This window comes from Penicillium daleae (genome assembly GCF_028827525.1).
Source record: "Penicillium daleae strain IBT 16125 chromosome Unknown utg000008l_segment0_segment0, whole genome shotgun sequence".
In the NCBI taxonomy this organism is placed as follows: Eukaryota; Fungi; Ascomycota; class Eurotiomycetes; order Eurotiales; family Aspergillaceae; genus Penicillium; species Penicillium daleae.
In genome coordinates this window covers 5,885,831-5,900,644 of record NW_026623156.1, presented here as the reverse complement: position 1 = coordinate 5,900,644, position 14,814 = coordinate 5,885,831, and the positions used below count along the sequence as shown (strand labels likewise).

Below are 14,814 nucleotides of genomic sequence, written 5' to 3'. Positions count from 1 at the left end.
ACCTAATATTCTCGGGCCACAAGTCATGCACCGTGATTTAGTTTGGTGACTTGACACTTCCTCCTATGACCGCACCTCCAGACGATCGCCCATCATTCAGTCGTTAGGAAGACCATTGATTCCCTGCGGCAGTCTTGCCTGCGACAACGCCGAGTCCTCTGCACGACCATTGCTCGGTTTTATCTGGACACCAGCACTCCCACAGTTTTCCCTACGAACGCCCGAAATGTCTTCCTCTGCAAATACTGTTCCCGAGACTCCCCGAGTCATCTCGCCCTCGCCCTCGTTGTCCGACAGATCTGAGGCACGTGATGGCTATTTTGCGCCGACGACGAGGTCGGCATCGCGTCGACAGAACTTGTCTGGTGTCACAGAAGAAGGTTCTGGTACCGAGAGGTCACATAGCCCGCCGGATTCCACACCCTCGACTTCGCGCAACCGTCGGCCCAAACGGCGGTCCAACCCTAAAATTCCAGCCTCGCCCCCGGCCACTGATAACAAAGCCTCTAACGGCTTCCTGTCGCCAAAGCTACCGGATTCCTTGCGCGACATTTCGCGCTCTCCCTCACCGCTCGGTCTGATCCCTCTACACACGCGGTATCGCAGTTTCATTCATCGCCATGAAATTCCTCGGAAGCTCCTGCACGTCTCGATCGGATTCCTGACGCTCAACCTCTACAGCCGCGGTGTTCAAACATCACAAATCACACCAGTGCTCTTCTCCGCACTCGTTCCGATTGCAGCCACGGACATCTTGCGCCATCGCTCGGAGAAAGTCAACAAGGTATACATTCGGTGTATGGGTGCTCTCATGCGAGAGACCGAGGTCTCTGGCTACAATGGTGTGATCTGGTATCTCCTCGGCGCGTACGTCGTCTTGCGATTCTTCCCCAAGGATGTCGGAGTCATGGGTGTGCTTCTTCTGAGCTGGTGTGATACCGCTGCATCCACGTTCGGCCGTCTCTATGGTCGCTATACACCACATCTGCGGCCTGGAAAGAGCCTGGCAGGGACCACGGCCGCTTGGCTTGTTGGTGTCGTCACGGCGGCAGCGTTCTGGGGCTGGTTTGTCCCCTATGTGGGTAGCTTCCCGAATGATGCTCAGGGTGCATTCATGTTTACGGGTCGCTTGAACTTGCTGCCGGACTGCGTTCGAGGTCTATTGGGTTGGGAGACTGGTGTCACTTCTACCACAATTACTGGCTCTGTGGCCCTGGGTGTGATGAGCGTTGTTTCTGGCATTGTGGCCGCCGGCAGCGAGTTCATCGACCTGTGGGGGTGGGATGATAACCTGACGATTCCTGTCCTGAGTGGATTGGGTCTCTGGGGTTTCTTGAAAGTTTTCGGCTAAATATTTGATCCTTCCCCCGTCCAGCCTCTATCATATTCCCCATTTCCTTTCTCTTCTCTCGGTATTTTATGTCTAGATGACCGGATGGTACATTTACCCTCTCCGACATGGCATTGCATCAGATCTGGTTTCTGGCTTAGACATGGTACATAACCAAAGCTATCTTGCTGGTGTGGATCCCCCCTCTCTTCTCTTGTGATTTTTGGGCGTTGGGCTTCATTGAATTGATTTATACATTGTGCTATGACTTTGCATGCTTCAGTATATTGCTCAGAAGGTCCACAAATTTTGGCGGCGGCTTGAAATATCATTGCACATCTCCATGGTATTTTCATATCAGCAGCATTACAACAATTCACGAATATATGCATTGTATCTATGCTTGTTGCTCATACACTTCCCCAGAGCAAGTGGACCCTCGACAACCCCAGTACGCTGTCTGATCAAGAAACACCAAATCTAACTCGCCAATTTGTAAGATCTCCAGTGGACCTTTAACCATGTGGGGCGATGCATCTTGGCTTCCTTGATAGGATTAGCGCGATCTTCCTCGTGAATATTGCCTTCGTACGATGGAACGAATTCATGCCTCTCAGACTTCACGGTTGAGATGCACAGGCAGTTTGCAAGATATGGACTGGAATCTCTCGAGTCAAGCTGATAATTCTTGTTGGACGTGTCGCCGTCGTCGATGGAAATGCGATCGGACACTACCCACTTGCCACAAATGTGCCGCTGCTCAACAGCACTGCTTGGGGTATGGCAAAGAGCGACCACTGAGATGGACAAATAGTGTGGCCAGCAGAGGTAAACTGATGGGCAAGACTGTACCGCGCCAAGCGAATTTTTTCTCTATTAGCAGACTCCTCGTCGATCCTGACCTGCAGGATTTGCCCGCTGCAACACGGGGGTATATAGCATACTGTAAGTGGAATTGCTGGATTTTAGCGTAAGGAATCTGCTAACCAGAACATAAGTTGAGCAGGAGTGCTGCCATGAATTTGTACTAGATATAACTGAGCCAAATAACTCTGTGAAAGAGTTGATGCGACTGATTCCCTCGTCTCCCGGGTTTCGCCATACAGTCGTCTCAGTTGCAGCCCTTCATCAAGCACAACGCCGGTTAACGACCCATTCTCATGGGCATAGGAGTTTCATGGATGTACTGAAGGGAGTCAACATACCAGAAATCTCGACACAACTTCTGCAAGTGCCAGCATACTACGATGCCCTCTATCATAAACAGAAGACCCTAGCTTTCCTCAGAGACCAATGTTCAAGGGGCCGATTGAGGAACCCTGACGAGGTTTTTGCGTCGATATTGTTGTCGATCTGGTTTGAGCTCATGGATTCGGGGAAAGACCGTTGGAAGGATCATCTTCAGGGATTACAGAAGATCATGCAGACCTTCAACTTCCCCAGGGGCTTGGCGGCATCCATCCCCCATTTTTCCGAATGCTTTGATACCAATTATGCCATGTTTGTTCCTATTGGACCCAATTGCTCTCTTTATTGATCGAGCTAATCCTCCATATTGCAGCTTCGGGATTATTGGTCCGACATTCGTCAAGACTAAACTGCCCTACCAACCTATTTTCACCACGATACCAGTGATCGACGTTTTGAAACTTTCAGAGTCTCAAACGTGGGCTGGATGCCCCGCAGAACTCCTTTTTGCACTGTCGCTTATCAATTCCGCCTCGTCAAATCAAGAACAGACTCCTGATCTGGTATATCACATATGCTCTCTACTTCGAAAGTTTTCTCCCATACAGTGGGCCACCGCCGGAAGCAAAACAGAGAATGTGATGCCGAGATATCATTTCGCAAGGATTTGGCGAGCAGCAGTGGAGATTTACGCATCACAGGTCTTCAATGCCGCTGTTGAAGAGGTTGATATCGGTCTGCAATATCCTACAAGCTCGCTGGACTCGATTGTCTCAAGTATTGGATCCATGGATCCATCAAATGCACATTATAGGGGCCTGTTATGGCCTACATTTGTCATCGGTACTGAGGCTCAGACGCCTGCTCAGAAAAGCATCATTGTCGAATCTTATGGACACTCGTGGACGATATGGCGCTGTGAGAATGTCACCAACGCTTTAAGACTTCTGCAAAGGATTTGGGCCCTACGAGACGTGGGAGGTATGCCTCAACGTTGGATTGAATATGTATATGAATCTGGGGAAGCATGGATGTTCGTCTGATGTCATGATGTAATGAATTTAATTGAACTCAGAATATAAAGGCTCTTTGACCATGATCGAACAATAATATCACTCCAGTTTTAGTACTGAGTCAATCTCATGTGAGCCTAGCGCGAGGGAAACAGATTAGAGGGACTTAGGGAAGCAGTATTGAGTACCGTCGAGGCCGTCAAGATTTTATAATTGGATGTGGTATCATTAGAGGAGCAACAAGCGGTGCCAGCGGAGCAAATGATACAAAAAAAGCGAGGAATAGTCGGGTAGTCAAAGGACTGAGGTCAGAGGGGTCATCTTGAACGATGGAAAATCTTTCCTTGAGAGCAAGAGGGCCTACAAATATGGGTCAATATGTACCGGGAATGGAATGAGGAAAGACGATTGGTTGGTATCTTCTTCAGCTACTGAAATTGATTCTCAAAAGTGGATTAGCCTGTGCCGTTCCTGATGCTAGTGTGAAGCCACCCGATGGTACTCCGTGCGTGGAGCCTGAAAGAGAGGAACATTGCGCATGCAATTGGGAGTATTCACTCCGCACTCTATGATATGATTGACTTGAAAATAAAGGCCACAAGGGTGAAGGGAACAATCTGCTATTTTACTCAGTAGCCAAGTTGAGGTGCCAACTTAAATCCATTCTTGTCGATGATTAGGCTGGGCAGGCAGGTATTCCCGTGGGCGTAGTCTCTGAGAAAAAGATCGCAATAGTTGGTATAGTAATTGAAGGCGAAATAAAGACCGGGTGAGAAAATTAGTGTCTGCTGAAGAACGCCTGACTGTTCCTGCGTCCGTTCGATGGTGGCCGAGTCTTGCGGGGTTGGTTGCGTTAAGCATGCTTGGTACAGTGTTGCCTATCTAGTGCAGTTTCATGAATCTTATCTACCGGGCCGGTTCTGAGCTTGAGTGTCATCCACTACTAGTACCTATCAGCGAGTACTAAAATGTGAGCATCGATCGGGTTTAGTTTGTCTCTCGGCTAACCGTTGCCTCGGACATCCGACGGTGGTATCATGAACTAGCTACAGCACGGTTTTCCCAAGGGAGATGGTTTCACACTCAATTCTTTTGAACGAAGCCAGAATTGCGAGTTTGACGGAGCATTTTTTACTGAATTTTCCTCAGTCGAAGTAAGACTTCAGAAAGCATTAAACTGGCTGGTAGCAGCCATATCAGCGGATCGAAACGATCACATCGTTGTTCAGGTGGCCCGCGTGGTATGCGGCTAGCTTTGCACTAGAACTATCGCGTGATAGTATGTACTTGCTTCAACACCAAACAGTCACTATCACAACCACCCCGCTCCGGTGATGTGCCGGCACAAGATGCTGCCCCATTTATTGGAGCGTCCGGTCCTTTGTGGACCTAGAATACTACCATGAGTGTCGTGTGCAGTGGTGGCTCAGGGGGCCCATCAAGCGATCATATAAAGCGGACATCCAGGTCCACTGTTATGGAGCTCCTGTAGAAATACATTGGGGTATAACTTATATCCTACCTCCTACCATTTCACCATGCATTTCTCAATTCGTGTGGCATTGCCTGTCCTCGGTGCTTCAATCGCCCATGCGGCGATTGCACCGAAGCCTATCCCTCCTCCTTCAACAGCTGCTTCTAGTGCGACTTCTGGCCAGTCAACCTTTCAGCAGCTAATTGACCACAAAAATCCGAGCTTGGGAACATTTTCTCAACGTTACTGGTGGAACTCGGCCTGGTGGAACGGAGCGGGCGCACCGGTAACAGCTCCTGTCTGCATCGTGAAATTGCTCAGTATGTTAATTTGGCAACTGTCAGGTGGTCCTTTTCACTCCCGGAGAAGAAGCAGCCGATCAGTATACGGGATATTTGACCAACCGAACTATCACTGGTCTCTATGCACAGGAAGTCAAGGGTGCAGTGGTTATGCTTGAGCGTAAGTTTCTTCTTATCCAGATGAAGTACAATACAGCTGACTTGCGGTGATAATAGACCGTTACTGGGGAGACTCATCACCGTATCTGGAGCTGACGACGGAAAACCTGCAACAACTTACCTTGGAGAACTCAATTGCGGACCTCACATACTTCGCAAAGAATGTCGAGCTTCCATTTGATACGAACGGTAGCAGCAATGCTCAGAATGCGGTATGGTTTCTCTTCTAGCCGCGCTGAAAGCACTTGGCTGATGCAATATGAAAACAATAGCCATGGGTCTTGAGTGGAGGGTCTTATAGTGGTGCCCTATCCGCTTGGACCGAGTCTACATCCCCGGGAACATTTTGGGCGTATCATGCGTCCAGCGCACCCGTCGAGGCCATCGATAACTATGTTAGTATCCTCCCAGTTTCAATTTTCTTCTGGTAAAGCAAGCAAAGTTGAACCAGTACTAATTGTGAATTCAGTGGCAATACTTTACACCTGTCCAAGAAGGAATGCCCAAAAACTGTAGCAAGGATGTCAGCCGAGTTGTGGACTACCTCGACAAAACCAACCAGTCGGGATCGGACAAGCAGGTCCAGAAACTGAAAGAAATGTTTGGACTTGGCGATATAGAACACTTTGATGACTTTGCCAGGTATTTACACGATATTCACTAACAGTTGACAAAGAAGCTGACTCGTATCGCCATTTAGTGCCTTGGAGAATGGACCGTGGCTATGGCAGTCCAATACCTTCTACACTGGTTACTCGGGCTTCTTTCAGTTCTGCGATTACATTGAGGTATGCAACAGAATCTTATTCCTATCAAATTGTACATCAATGACTCTGACGTCCAAGTAGAATGTTGAGAATGGGACCGGTAAAATTCCCGGACCGGATGGGGTGGGCCTTCACAAGGCGCTCCAAGGTTATGCGAAATGGTTCAAGAATGTTTACTTCCCTGGCTGTGAGTTGTAACTTCTGACATGATCATTACATTTACTCATGGTGATACCAGCATGCGCGAACTATGGGTATTGGTCTGATCAATCGACCACTGCGTGCTTTGATACCTATAATGCGTCCAGCCCTATCTTTACGGATATTTCGGTGAACAATACCGTTGACCGACAATGGCAGTGGTTCCTGTGTAATGAGCCATTGTTCTACTGGCAAGAGTATGTCACTACTTATCTGAGGCTGTATCTTGTTACTGATATTCTTTTTTCCCCAGTGGCGCACCATCTGGTGTCTCCAGTCTTGTGTCTCGCTCCGTCAACGCCGAGTATTGGCAGAGACAATGCTCTCTCTACTTCCCCGAAGTGAACGGTTTCACCTTTGGTAGCGCCAAAGGCAAGACCGAAGCAGAGGTTAACTCCTGGACGAAGGGTTGGTCTCTGACCGATACAACCCGGCTGATTTGGGCCAATGGGTATGTTCATGATACCCATGTTCCATGATTTTCATGTGGATTGGAGCTGATAAAAATACAGACAATATGATCCCTGGAGGTCGTCCGGTGTCTCCTCCTCTTTCCGCCCTGGAGGACCACTTCAGTCGACCGATTCCGCCCCATTGAATGTTATTCCAGGAGGTTTCCACTGTTCCGATCTTATCGTGAAGAACGGTGCTGCAAATGAGGGCGTCCAGAAGATCATTGACGCTGAAGTAGCACAGATCAAGACTTGGGTCGATGAATATTATAAAAAATGAGTGCATATGGCCGGAAGCAAAGGGAATATGCACTGCATTGCAAGGCAATACATGAACTAGTAAATTATGTAACCTCCAAAACGAATTTTATTGTTGATATCTTTTAAAGGTCTGGAATTCTCGAATTAAGATGGATAGAGGCCGACATGCAACCTATGTGTCCTTCGTATCGCTATGCGTTGCCCCATTTATCCTATACAACACCGTATTTAGAAGAGAGAAAATGAGAAATGAAACAAGGTATCTCAGTCGTGTCAAATAATGTCCACAATGCTCACTCTAGCCACACGCTTCCTCCGAGCATTCTTCGCAGCTTGTCCCCCGCTCCTAGTGCTGGTCCGACCAGCATCTGAGTTGACCAAATCCGTGCCTATCTCAGAGGGCGTATCGACCGTCCAAAAGCCATTAATCACTGTGATGTTTTCGATGTGACCTTTTGTTCGCGTTCTGATGGGGATCTGCTCCTTCGTTTTCGTAGAAGTCTTCGAACGGTCTCTTGAGGTGGCGTGAGACTTCTTGGGAGAGGAGATGATCTCTTCATGAAAGATATGCCCATCGTGTTCCTTTTGCAACTTGGCTCCGATTTCCGGTTGGGATATTGGTGAGACCTTCTGCGACACAGCCCGTTCCAATTGCTGAGAAATTTTCACAGGTCTGGCTCGTGAAGGGCGCGGGGAAGTGCCATCCCCCATCTTTGATCCCAGAGGTTTGCACACTGAGCGGGTTTGGGGGTTAGATTTTTGATCATCATGCTCTCCGGATATTGATAGTGAACCAATAGATTCCTCCAAATGCTCGAGATTGAAGGCATCAATCAGAGGGTTGGTAGATATGTCGGGTTCGTGGGGAGTACTTAAGATCTTTTGCCTGGACTTCCGTGAGGAAGCCCCAAGATCCTTTCTGGCAGCTCCAGCTTCAGTTGCTGAACCTCTCGATGAGGTTGGGTAGCTTGGTTGGTTTGCTGGCGCAAGGGCGGTATCTCGTACACTAACAGACTCGACAGCCGATGGGAGTGACTCGTCGAGCTCATACACACCACCTGCCACAGTTTGAGTTCGGGATCGCGTACATACTGGACCAGCCGTTGGATGGCGCTTCACTCTTGATGATGGTGGTCTAGTGGTCGTCAGCGAGGAGAACGTCTCAATTAACTCGTCAACCTCGCGTGAAGAACGACGCATATGATCTGAGGTTTGTTGCTGGGAGTACATACTCGGCGTGAAAGAACTATCCTCGACATCTATTATTTGGGATGAAGATGACAAAGTCCGAAGCAAGGCCGGTTGTCGTTTCGTAGATGCACTTTCCAGCAAGTACGACTTGTTCGAAGAAGAGAGCTCGGACTTTTCCTTTGTAAGGGTTCCGTATTTCAAAATGCTCCCGCGCTTCATTCCCGGATCGATAATCCCCTTCTTCTTGGGCCCCGTTCGTCTAGTACTCGGCTTTCTGGGCGCAGCATCCTTTTTGGCTTTCTCAGCTTGTTCATCCTCCCACCTTTTGACAACAGCGGGAAGGCCAAGCTTGGCGACGGACTCCAGGACCCAGATTTTTTGAACCGCATAAATATCATAGCGTTTCGTCACTCGAGTCTTCGAAGGTATCGCTGGCTGAGGTTCATCGACAGCAAGCTCTGCATCGTCTTCTTCACCCCCAAATTGGGCCGTGTCTTGTGCAAGCTCTGTCTCCTGATGGGGAAGTGGCGGATTTGGTTCTTCAGCCATGAGATCGAGACCAACGACATCAATCGGGAGCATATCAATTTGAAGCTCGGTCATGCCATCTGTGCCGAAGCTCACGCGGCTTTTGTAGACCTTTTGGAGCCATTGTGAGTCGCATTCGGGCGCAAGCGAGCCACCGGGTATGGCTGATACTGGTCTTTGACGGCGAAGCCTGTAGGAAACTAAGGGCTCGGCTAAATTTTTGATCACTTTCCGAGCACCAGAGCGATATTTCCAGTCCAAGTTCTCGGCAGCGAAACTTCTAATCGCCAGTGGATCAATTTCGTGATCCCAGGCTTGCTTCAACCGATGCCTGAGAATAGTCATTTCCTCATCGGTAGAAACTTTTGGCTCGGCATAGTACTCGAGAATCGTTGGATCGGGAAAATTCTCTGGGATTCGAACTGCTGGGTGTTTGTTGGCAAAATAGCCACTTTCATTCGAATCCAATTCGTATTGCAGGCGTTCTCGCCACTCACATAGTTGTGAGTCAAGGTCTGGCGGATGTGAGGTGACCATTTCAAGAAGATCCTCGCCAAATTTAGCCTTGGCAATTTCTGCAGCAGTTCCAGGACCGCACTTCTCGACTCCCGACGGGAGGTAGTCGCCTCCGCTCAGCATAGCGAAGAGAATCATCCCAGCCCTGCCCAGGGAAATATTTGAAACAAATCCCTGGTTGTTCAAATGGTAGCAAGTGACGTGTGATGCACCAGAGCTCCCGCTACCACTCTCGTTCGAGAAATTCATCATTGTGAACGTTGATCCGAACATCAGAGCATCAACGTCGTTGCTTATAACAGCATCGACGATGCCAACCTGTTGTAATCTTGCGCACTCAGCTTCTGCCTCACCCGGCGCTTCATGCCACGGAAACCGAAATCGCTCAATGAGATCCTTCGAACGTTGTATGATCGGTAAATTGCCGGAGCTGCGTGATACTGCTTTGCCTCGTTTGAACGGGGGTTTATGACGGCCATCGTAGACGAAAAGCGGGTGAATAGGTAAAGCAAGAAGCTTCAGCAGTCGAAAGTAAAGGGTGCGTAGTTCCGGATTCTTGCCTCCGCGCGATGCTTGGACCTGGAAAAGCCAAATGGAGATATCCACGGCGACTCGGATGGGCCTCGCAGTTCTTTCCAGGTGCAACCCGGACACTTTGGCCAGGGAGACCCGTTCTCCTGCCCCTATGGCGTTAATGAGCCTGTTTTCAGTCAGTTGGGGGTCCTCAGGTAGTGAATGCGCCCGTATCTGATCGCCTTAGGGCCGTTGCTAGGCGAAGGTATCAAGGTTGACAACACAACTCCGATCATGCATTTAACCCAGAAAATGACTGAAAATACATACCCTGGAATACCCATTAGGCCAGCTGCAGGGCTCAGTAGCTTGGTAGCTTCAGTAGGCGTAGGATTTGGCCATGCAGGGCGGATGGTGAGGTTGTTATTGACGGAGAGGTCGAATGTGAGAAGTAAATAAACCACGGCCCGAAGAAGTTCCGTTGCTTTCACCAGCGCGTCCAGCTCCGCGACCCCGTTCACCAATCAGCCTTACTCTCTCCACATTACTGTCAGTGCTACCCCTTACTGAAAAAAGATTCTATCTGACGATTAGAAGCCACTTTCATGAAGTTTAGCAATCGGTCGGTGCCCCGCTAACTCTAGTTTCTTGTATCGCGGAATATTTGACCTCCGAGGGGCAGGGCACCTCCCCGACACGCATACGAGCTTGCGAACAGAGCAAAATACGCATTGCTATCTAGCCATTCAATTAAAACCCAAGATGTCAGCATCTTCAAATCTGCGTCATACGCAGGCAGCGCGGCCGTCCTCACCTCATACGCCCCAGCAACCCCCACGCTCAGGCAATACCTCCTTTGCGAGCACGACGTCACCAGGCTCAACGTTTCGAAACGAGGACGATGCGATCATCCTTGAGATAGGAGCACGATGGCTCCGAGCAGGGTTTGAGGGAAACAGTACACCTGTCTGTGTGGTGGGATTCGGTCCCGAGGAATCAAGAAGAGTGGGGGACTATCGAGGTTGGATCCAGGGTGCTGCAGGCACTGGACCTTTGCCAAAGCCTGTCAATGCGGACGACTGGGTTCGAGACTACGAATTGTGGCAGCTCGACCTTCGCAAGGTTGATTTGGGCTTGCTGGAGGACAAAATCGAGCGCCTCTTCCGTGAAACATACAACAATTACCTCCTGACGGACGCTGGCTCGTCTCGCCTGGTCCTAGCCCTTCCCTCTCTCATGCCGCATCCGTTGCTTTCATCGCTGCTCTCGACCTTGTTTAGCCGCTGGCGGTTTCCTAGCATCACCCTTCTTCCGAGTGCGGCCATGTCGGCGACAGCTGCGGGATTGCGCTCTGCTCTTGTAGTGGATCTTGGATGGGCCGAAACTACGGTGACCGGCCTTTATGAGTATAGAGAAATTACCACAAAGCGAAGCACAAGGGCAATGAAGCTGCTTCAGCAGGAAATGGGACGGCTGCTTTCTCGCTTGGCTTCTTGCGAGGATCACGAGGCGGAGGACAAGGATAGGATCTCTGTTGGGTTTTCGTACTGCGAGGAGGTTCTCACTCGGTTCGCTTGGTGCATGCCGCACGCAAAGGATGGAGAACAGCCGTACCAATCTGCTCATACGGTCTCAATACCTTCACCTGTGAATCCAGTTCAGGAATTTTTCGATGTGCCGTTCTCCCGCCTTGCAGAGCCCGTTGAAATAGCTCTCTTTGCAACTGGTATTCCTGAAATCGAATTAGATGATGAGGAGAAGTCGATACCCCTGCTCGTTTACAACACCCTCCTGGCTCTACCGCCTGATGCACGCGGGACATGCATGTCGCGCATTGTCTTTGTGGGTGGTGGAGCTCGAATTCCTGGAGTACGAAAGAGGATCCTTGAAGAAGTTTCTTCCCTGATCAAGACACATGGGTGGAGTGCGATTCGAGGCAATGCTGTCGAACGACAACGCCAACGAATGGAAGACCTGCGGATCTCGTCTCAGACTAATGGACAGAAACAGAAGCCGACAACCAGTGAAAATGGAGAGACACCTGGCGAGGGCGAGAAGATAGATCCCTCTCAGGAAGTGCCGGAGATTGACTTTGTTGAACAAAAGTTGCACCGACAGAACAAAGAAATGCCTGTCCCTGTGCAGGGAGTCCTACGAGAAGTTGAATCTTTAGGTGCATGGGCTGGAGCTAGTCTAGTGACCAGCTTAAAGTTACGTGGCATGGTCGAGATTGAGCGAGAGAAGTTCTTGCAGAACGGGCTTGCTGGAGCAACTCGCGATTCTGAGCCTCCTGTTCCTGATCGCCGATCGGGTCTGAGAGCCGGCGATCGATCTAGCTGGACTCTGGCTGGCTGGGCATGATGTTGTACTGTACATTTGATAGACCTGCGTTACGTAGTGAAGATACCTCAATTAGATACCCCACACTTCACCAACCCAACTTGCCTCGGAACCAGAAAATGCGGGGACAGTCCCACCCTTCCTTGACCCGTTCGATGCTAAAACGTGAATGTGCATTGCTACTTGCATGTACGGCTAAGGTTTGCGATAGTCATTGAGATGAGAGAGTTTAGTCCGCCACCATTGCGCGCGCCCAAGGCATGTGTCGCGTGTAACAAAAAGAAGGTCAGATCGGGGCTCCCACGAATAGCCGAGGACATGCTGATCATTGTAGGTTCGGTGCATATTCCAAGGCTCTACCAGTTCTTGTTTAAATTGCTTGCGGCACCAATGGCCCTGCTGGTAAGCGAATACGCATCCTGGGAATAGTTGGGGAATTTCTAGATAACCCATTCGCAGCCAGCGAGAGCGCAAACGGAAACGCCAGCGACCCAGCGACAGTGAGCTCGACACTGAAGTTGTGGACAAAAGACAACACCGTCGCCGATTGACTTGGAACGAAGGCAATTCAGTGCACCAACAAGCGTCTCTTAGTGCCGGTAGACCTTCGGTTGAGCTCTCCGAGGATGAGCCGAGTGCACTGAATGCCTCGGCTACTGAGGAGAGGTCAAGATTCTCTGACTCTCCTCACGCGTCTAACCCATATTCGTCGGTTTCTAGTCTGAGTTTCATGGCACGATCCAGATATTTTGAGGATACTGTGGTCATCAACGAAGACCAAGCCAGGTCATATCCTATGGGAGAGGCCGATGGCCCCTCTGCTGATGACATCCAATTGTTACGACTACAAGGCGCATTTGAACTCCCGCCCCGGGCAATTCGCGATGGTCTGATCAATACTTTCATGGAACGCTGCTCGCCTTGGATGCCCATCGTTGAGCGTAGTTGGTTAGAAGAAAGTGGCTCCCAGAAGCCTTCAATCCTTCTCTTACAATCCATATTCGTCGCAGCGAGCAGGGTCACTTCTGCGCCAGCCGTGACTGCGTATGCCTCGACTCATACGTTCTACCGCCGTGCAAAAGCCTTATTTTGGTCCGGATATGAGAAGAACCCTGTTACGGTCGTTGCAGCTGTGTGCATCTTGCATTGGTATAATCCAGAAGGCCCTGAACACGTCTCCACAAATACCAGTGGCTTCTGGCGGTACGTTGGAGTAGGACTAGCCCATCAGATTGGTCTACACAAGGAACCCACGAACAGGAGGGAAGCTGGCCTCAGGCGTAGGCTATGGTGGACTCTATTTGTAAGTTATCGTTGAGAACGGATTGGGATATAGAATCTAATGTCTGATCTGATCGTTGTTAGGCCAGGGACTGCTTGATTTCTGCGGGACAAGGGCGTCCTCTTGCAGTCAACATAGATGATTGTGAATTAGCACCTCCGTGTCTGGAAGACTTTGATGATTCCAGCTCAGATGGTGCTCTCTTCATTGCGTATGTCGAGATTGGTTCTGCCCTTGGTCATCTCACACAGTGTTACCGGCGGAAAAGCTTCACACGGCACATGCGACAAAACATTGAAAATCGTCTTTACCGATGGTCGCGAGAGCTTCCGGGTTCCTTGCGACTATTTATTCACCATTCATCTTCATCAGAATGGGAGATCCGGCAGAACACTCTAGCTTCGTATAGTTTTGAAGCACGCCAACTTCATATTCCGTACTTCATCTGCCTCGCTATCATGTGCCGTCCCAGTCCTGGAAACTCCCCATCTCCAGCGGTGGTGCTCGCATCATCCTTTGTAGCAGGCATATTCGAAGACTTCCTGGCCCGAGATGAGATCCAGTTCCTGGGCCCGATCTTCACATTCCATTTGCTGGCCGCTGGCATCGGGCTGCTCTCTTGTCGCAACATACCCGCGTTATGGGAGAAGGCAGCCACTAGCCTGGAGACTATCTACTTGTCTCTAGAAGTTCTTGCCAGACGTTGGTCCTCTGCCAAAGGGAGTCTTAGGGCCTTGAGAAGCATCGCGGAGAAGCAGCAACGAACGACAAGGTCAGAGCCGACTCATTCGCTGACGCTTCCACGAGAACACCGGCCATATTTTGAACACTTTGGACCAGATTTGTCTTGGGCCTGGCACTATTTTATGCCCTCGGACTTTACTACTACATTACAAAACCCACCCGATGCTTCACCGATTGCCGAGACTGCAGAAGTCCCTCTTGAAGAGTTTCCTGAATCCCGCCCTCAAGATGCCATGTCGTCTACAGAGGAATATCGACCACTGACTACGATTTTGGACCCTCATATGGGATTTGCAATGGGAGATATGACGCGAGACATGCCCGATGAGTTCTTTCATAATCACTACCAGGGCATGGGTGATTGGCTGTTCAAAGACCTGGAATGGACCGGCGATATTCAATGGTAGAACTACTTTCAAAGGTCCCAAAAGGGTAGAGACTTCATTAAAATCACATCAAGCAAGTTTAAATCAACCGAGAAACTAGGTGATAAGTGCAATGACTTGTAAAGCGTTTAGTCACAAAACCTGTCCGGCGGTGCCTCCGGCGGTGC

At 49.8% G+C, this 14,814-nt stretch overlaps 5 protein-coding genes across 5 annotated transcripts; 4 read left to right on the top strand and 1 right to left on the bottom strand.

Moving 5' to 3' along the window:
* Positions 1-226: 226 nt before the first annotated feature.
* Positions 227-1,351, top strand: N7458_010614 (diacylglycerol/polyprenol kinase family protein; the record flags this gene model as incomplete). Its single annotated transcript, XM_056913996.1, has 1 exon — positions 227-1,351. One exon carries the CDS (start codon positions 227-229, stop codon positions 1,349-1,351), a length of 1,125 nt encoding a protein of 374 aa, XP_056762845.1.
* Positions 1,352-5,069: 3,718 nt separating this feature from the next.
* Positions 5,070-7,166, top strand: N7458_010613 (putative serine peptidase; the record flags this gene model as incomplete). The annotated part of the gene is made up of 10 exons (XM_056913995.1): positions 5,070-5,291; positions 5,350-5,467; positions 5,524-5,678; positions 5,739-5,861; positions 5,936-6,108; positions 6,167-6,254; positions 6,315-6,420; positions 6,472-6,631; positions 6,688-6,885; positions 6,947-7,166. The coding sequence occupies 10 exons, from the start codon at positions 5,070-5,072 to the stop codon at positions 7,164-7,166; spliced, it is 1,563 nt and encodes a 520-aa protein (XP_056762844.1).
* Positions 7,167-7,420: 254 nt separating this feature from the next.
* On the bottom strand, positions 7,421-10,239 carry N7458_010612 (crossover junction endodeoxyribonuclease; the record flags this gene model as incomplete). Its single annotated transcript, XM_056913994.1, has 2 exons — positions 7,421-10,082; positions 10,226-10,239. The coding sequence occupies 2 exons, from the start codon at positions 10,237-10,239 to the stop codon at positions 7,421-7,423; spliced, it is 2,676 nt and encodes an 891-aa protein (XP_056762843.1).
* Positions 10,240-10,657: 418 nt separating this feature from the next.
* Positions 10,658-12,256, top strand: N7458_010611 (putative actin-related protein RO7; the record flags this gene model as incomplete). Its single annotated transcript, XM_056913993.1, has 1 exon — positions 10,658-12,256. The coding sequence occupies one exon, from the start codon at positions 10,658-10,660 to the stop codon at positions 12,254-12,256; it is 1,599 nt and encodes a 532-aa protein (XP_056762842.1).
* A 369-nt stretch (positions 12,257-12,625) lies between these two features.
* Positions 12,626-14,668, top strand: N7458_010610 (fungal specific transcription factor domain-containing protein; the record flags this gene model as incomplete). The annotated part of the gene is made up of 3 exons (XM_056913992.1): positions 12,626-12,637; positions 12,699-13,538; positions 13,601-14,668. The coding sequence occupies 3 exons, from the start codon at positions 12,626-12,628 to the stop codon at positions 14,666-14,668; spliced, it is 1,920 nt and encodes a 639-aa protein (XP_056762841.1).
* Between the last annotated feature and the right edge of the window lie 146 nt (positions 14,669-14,814).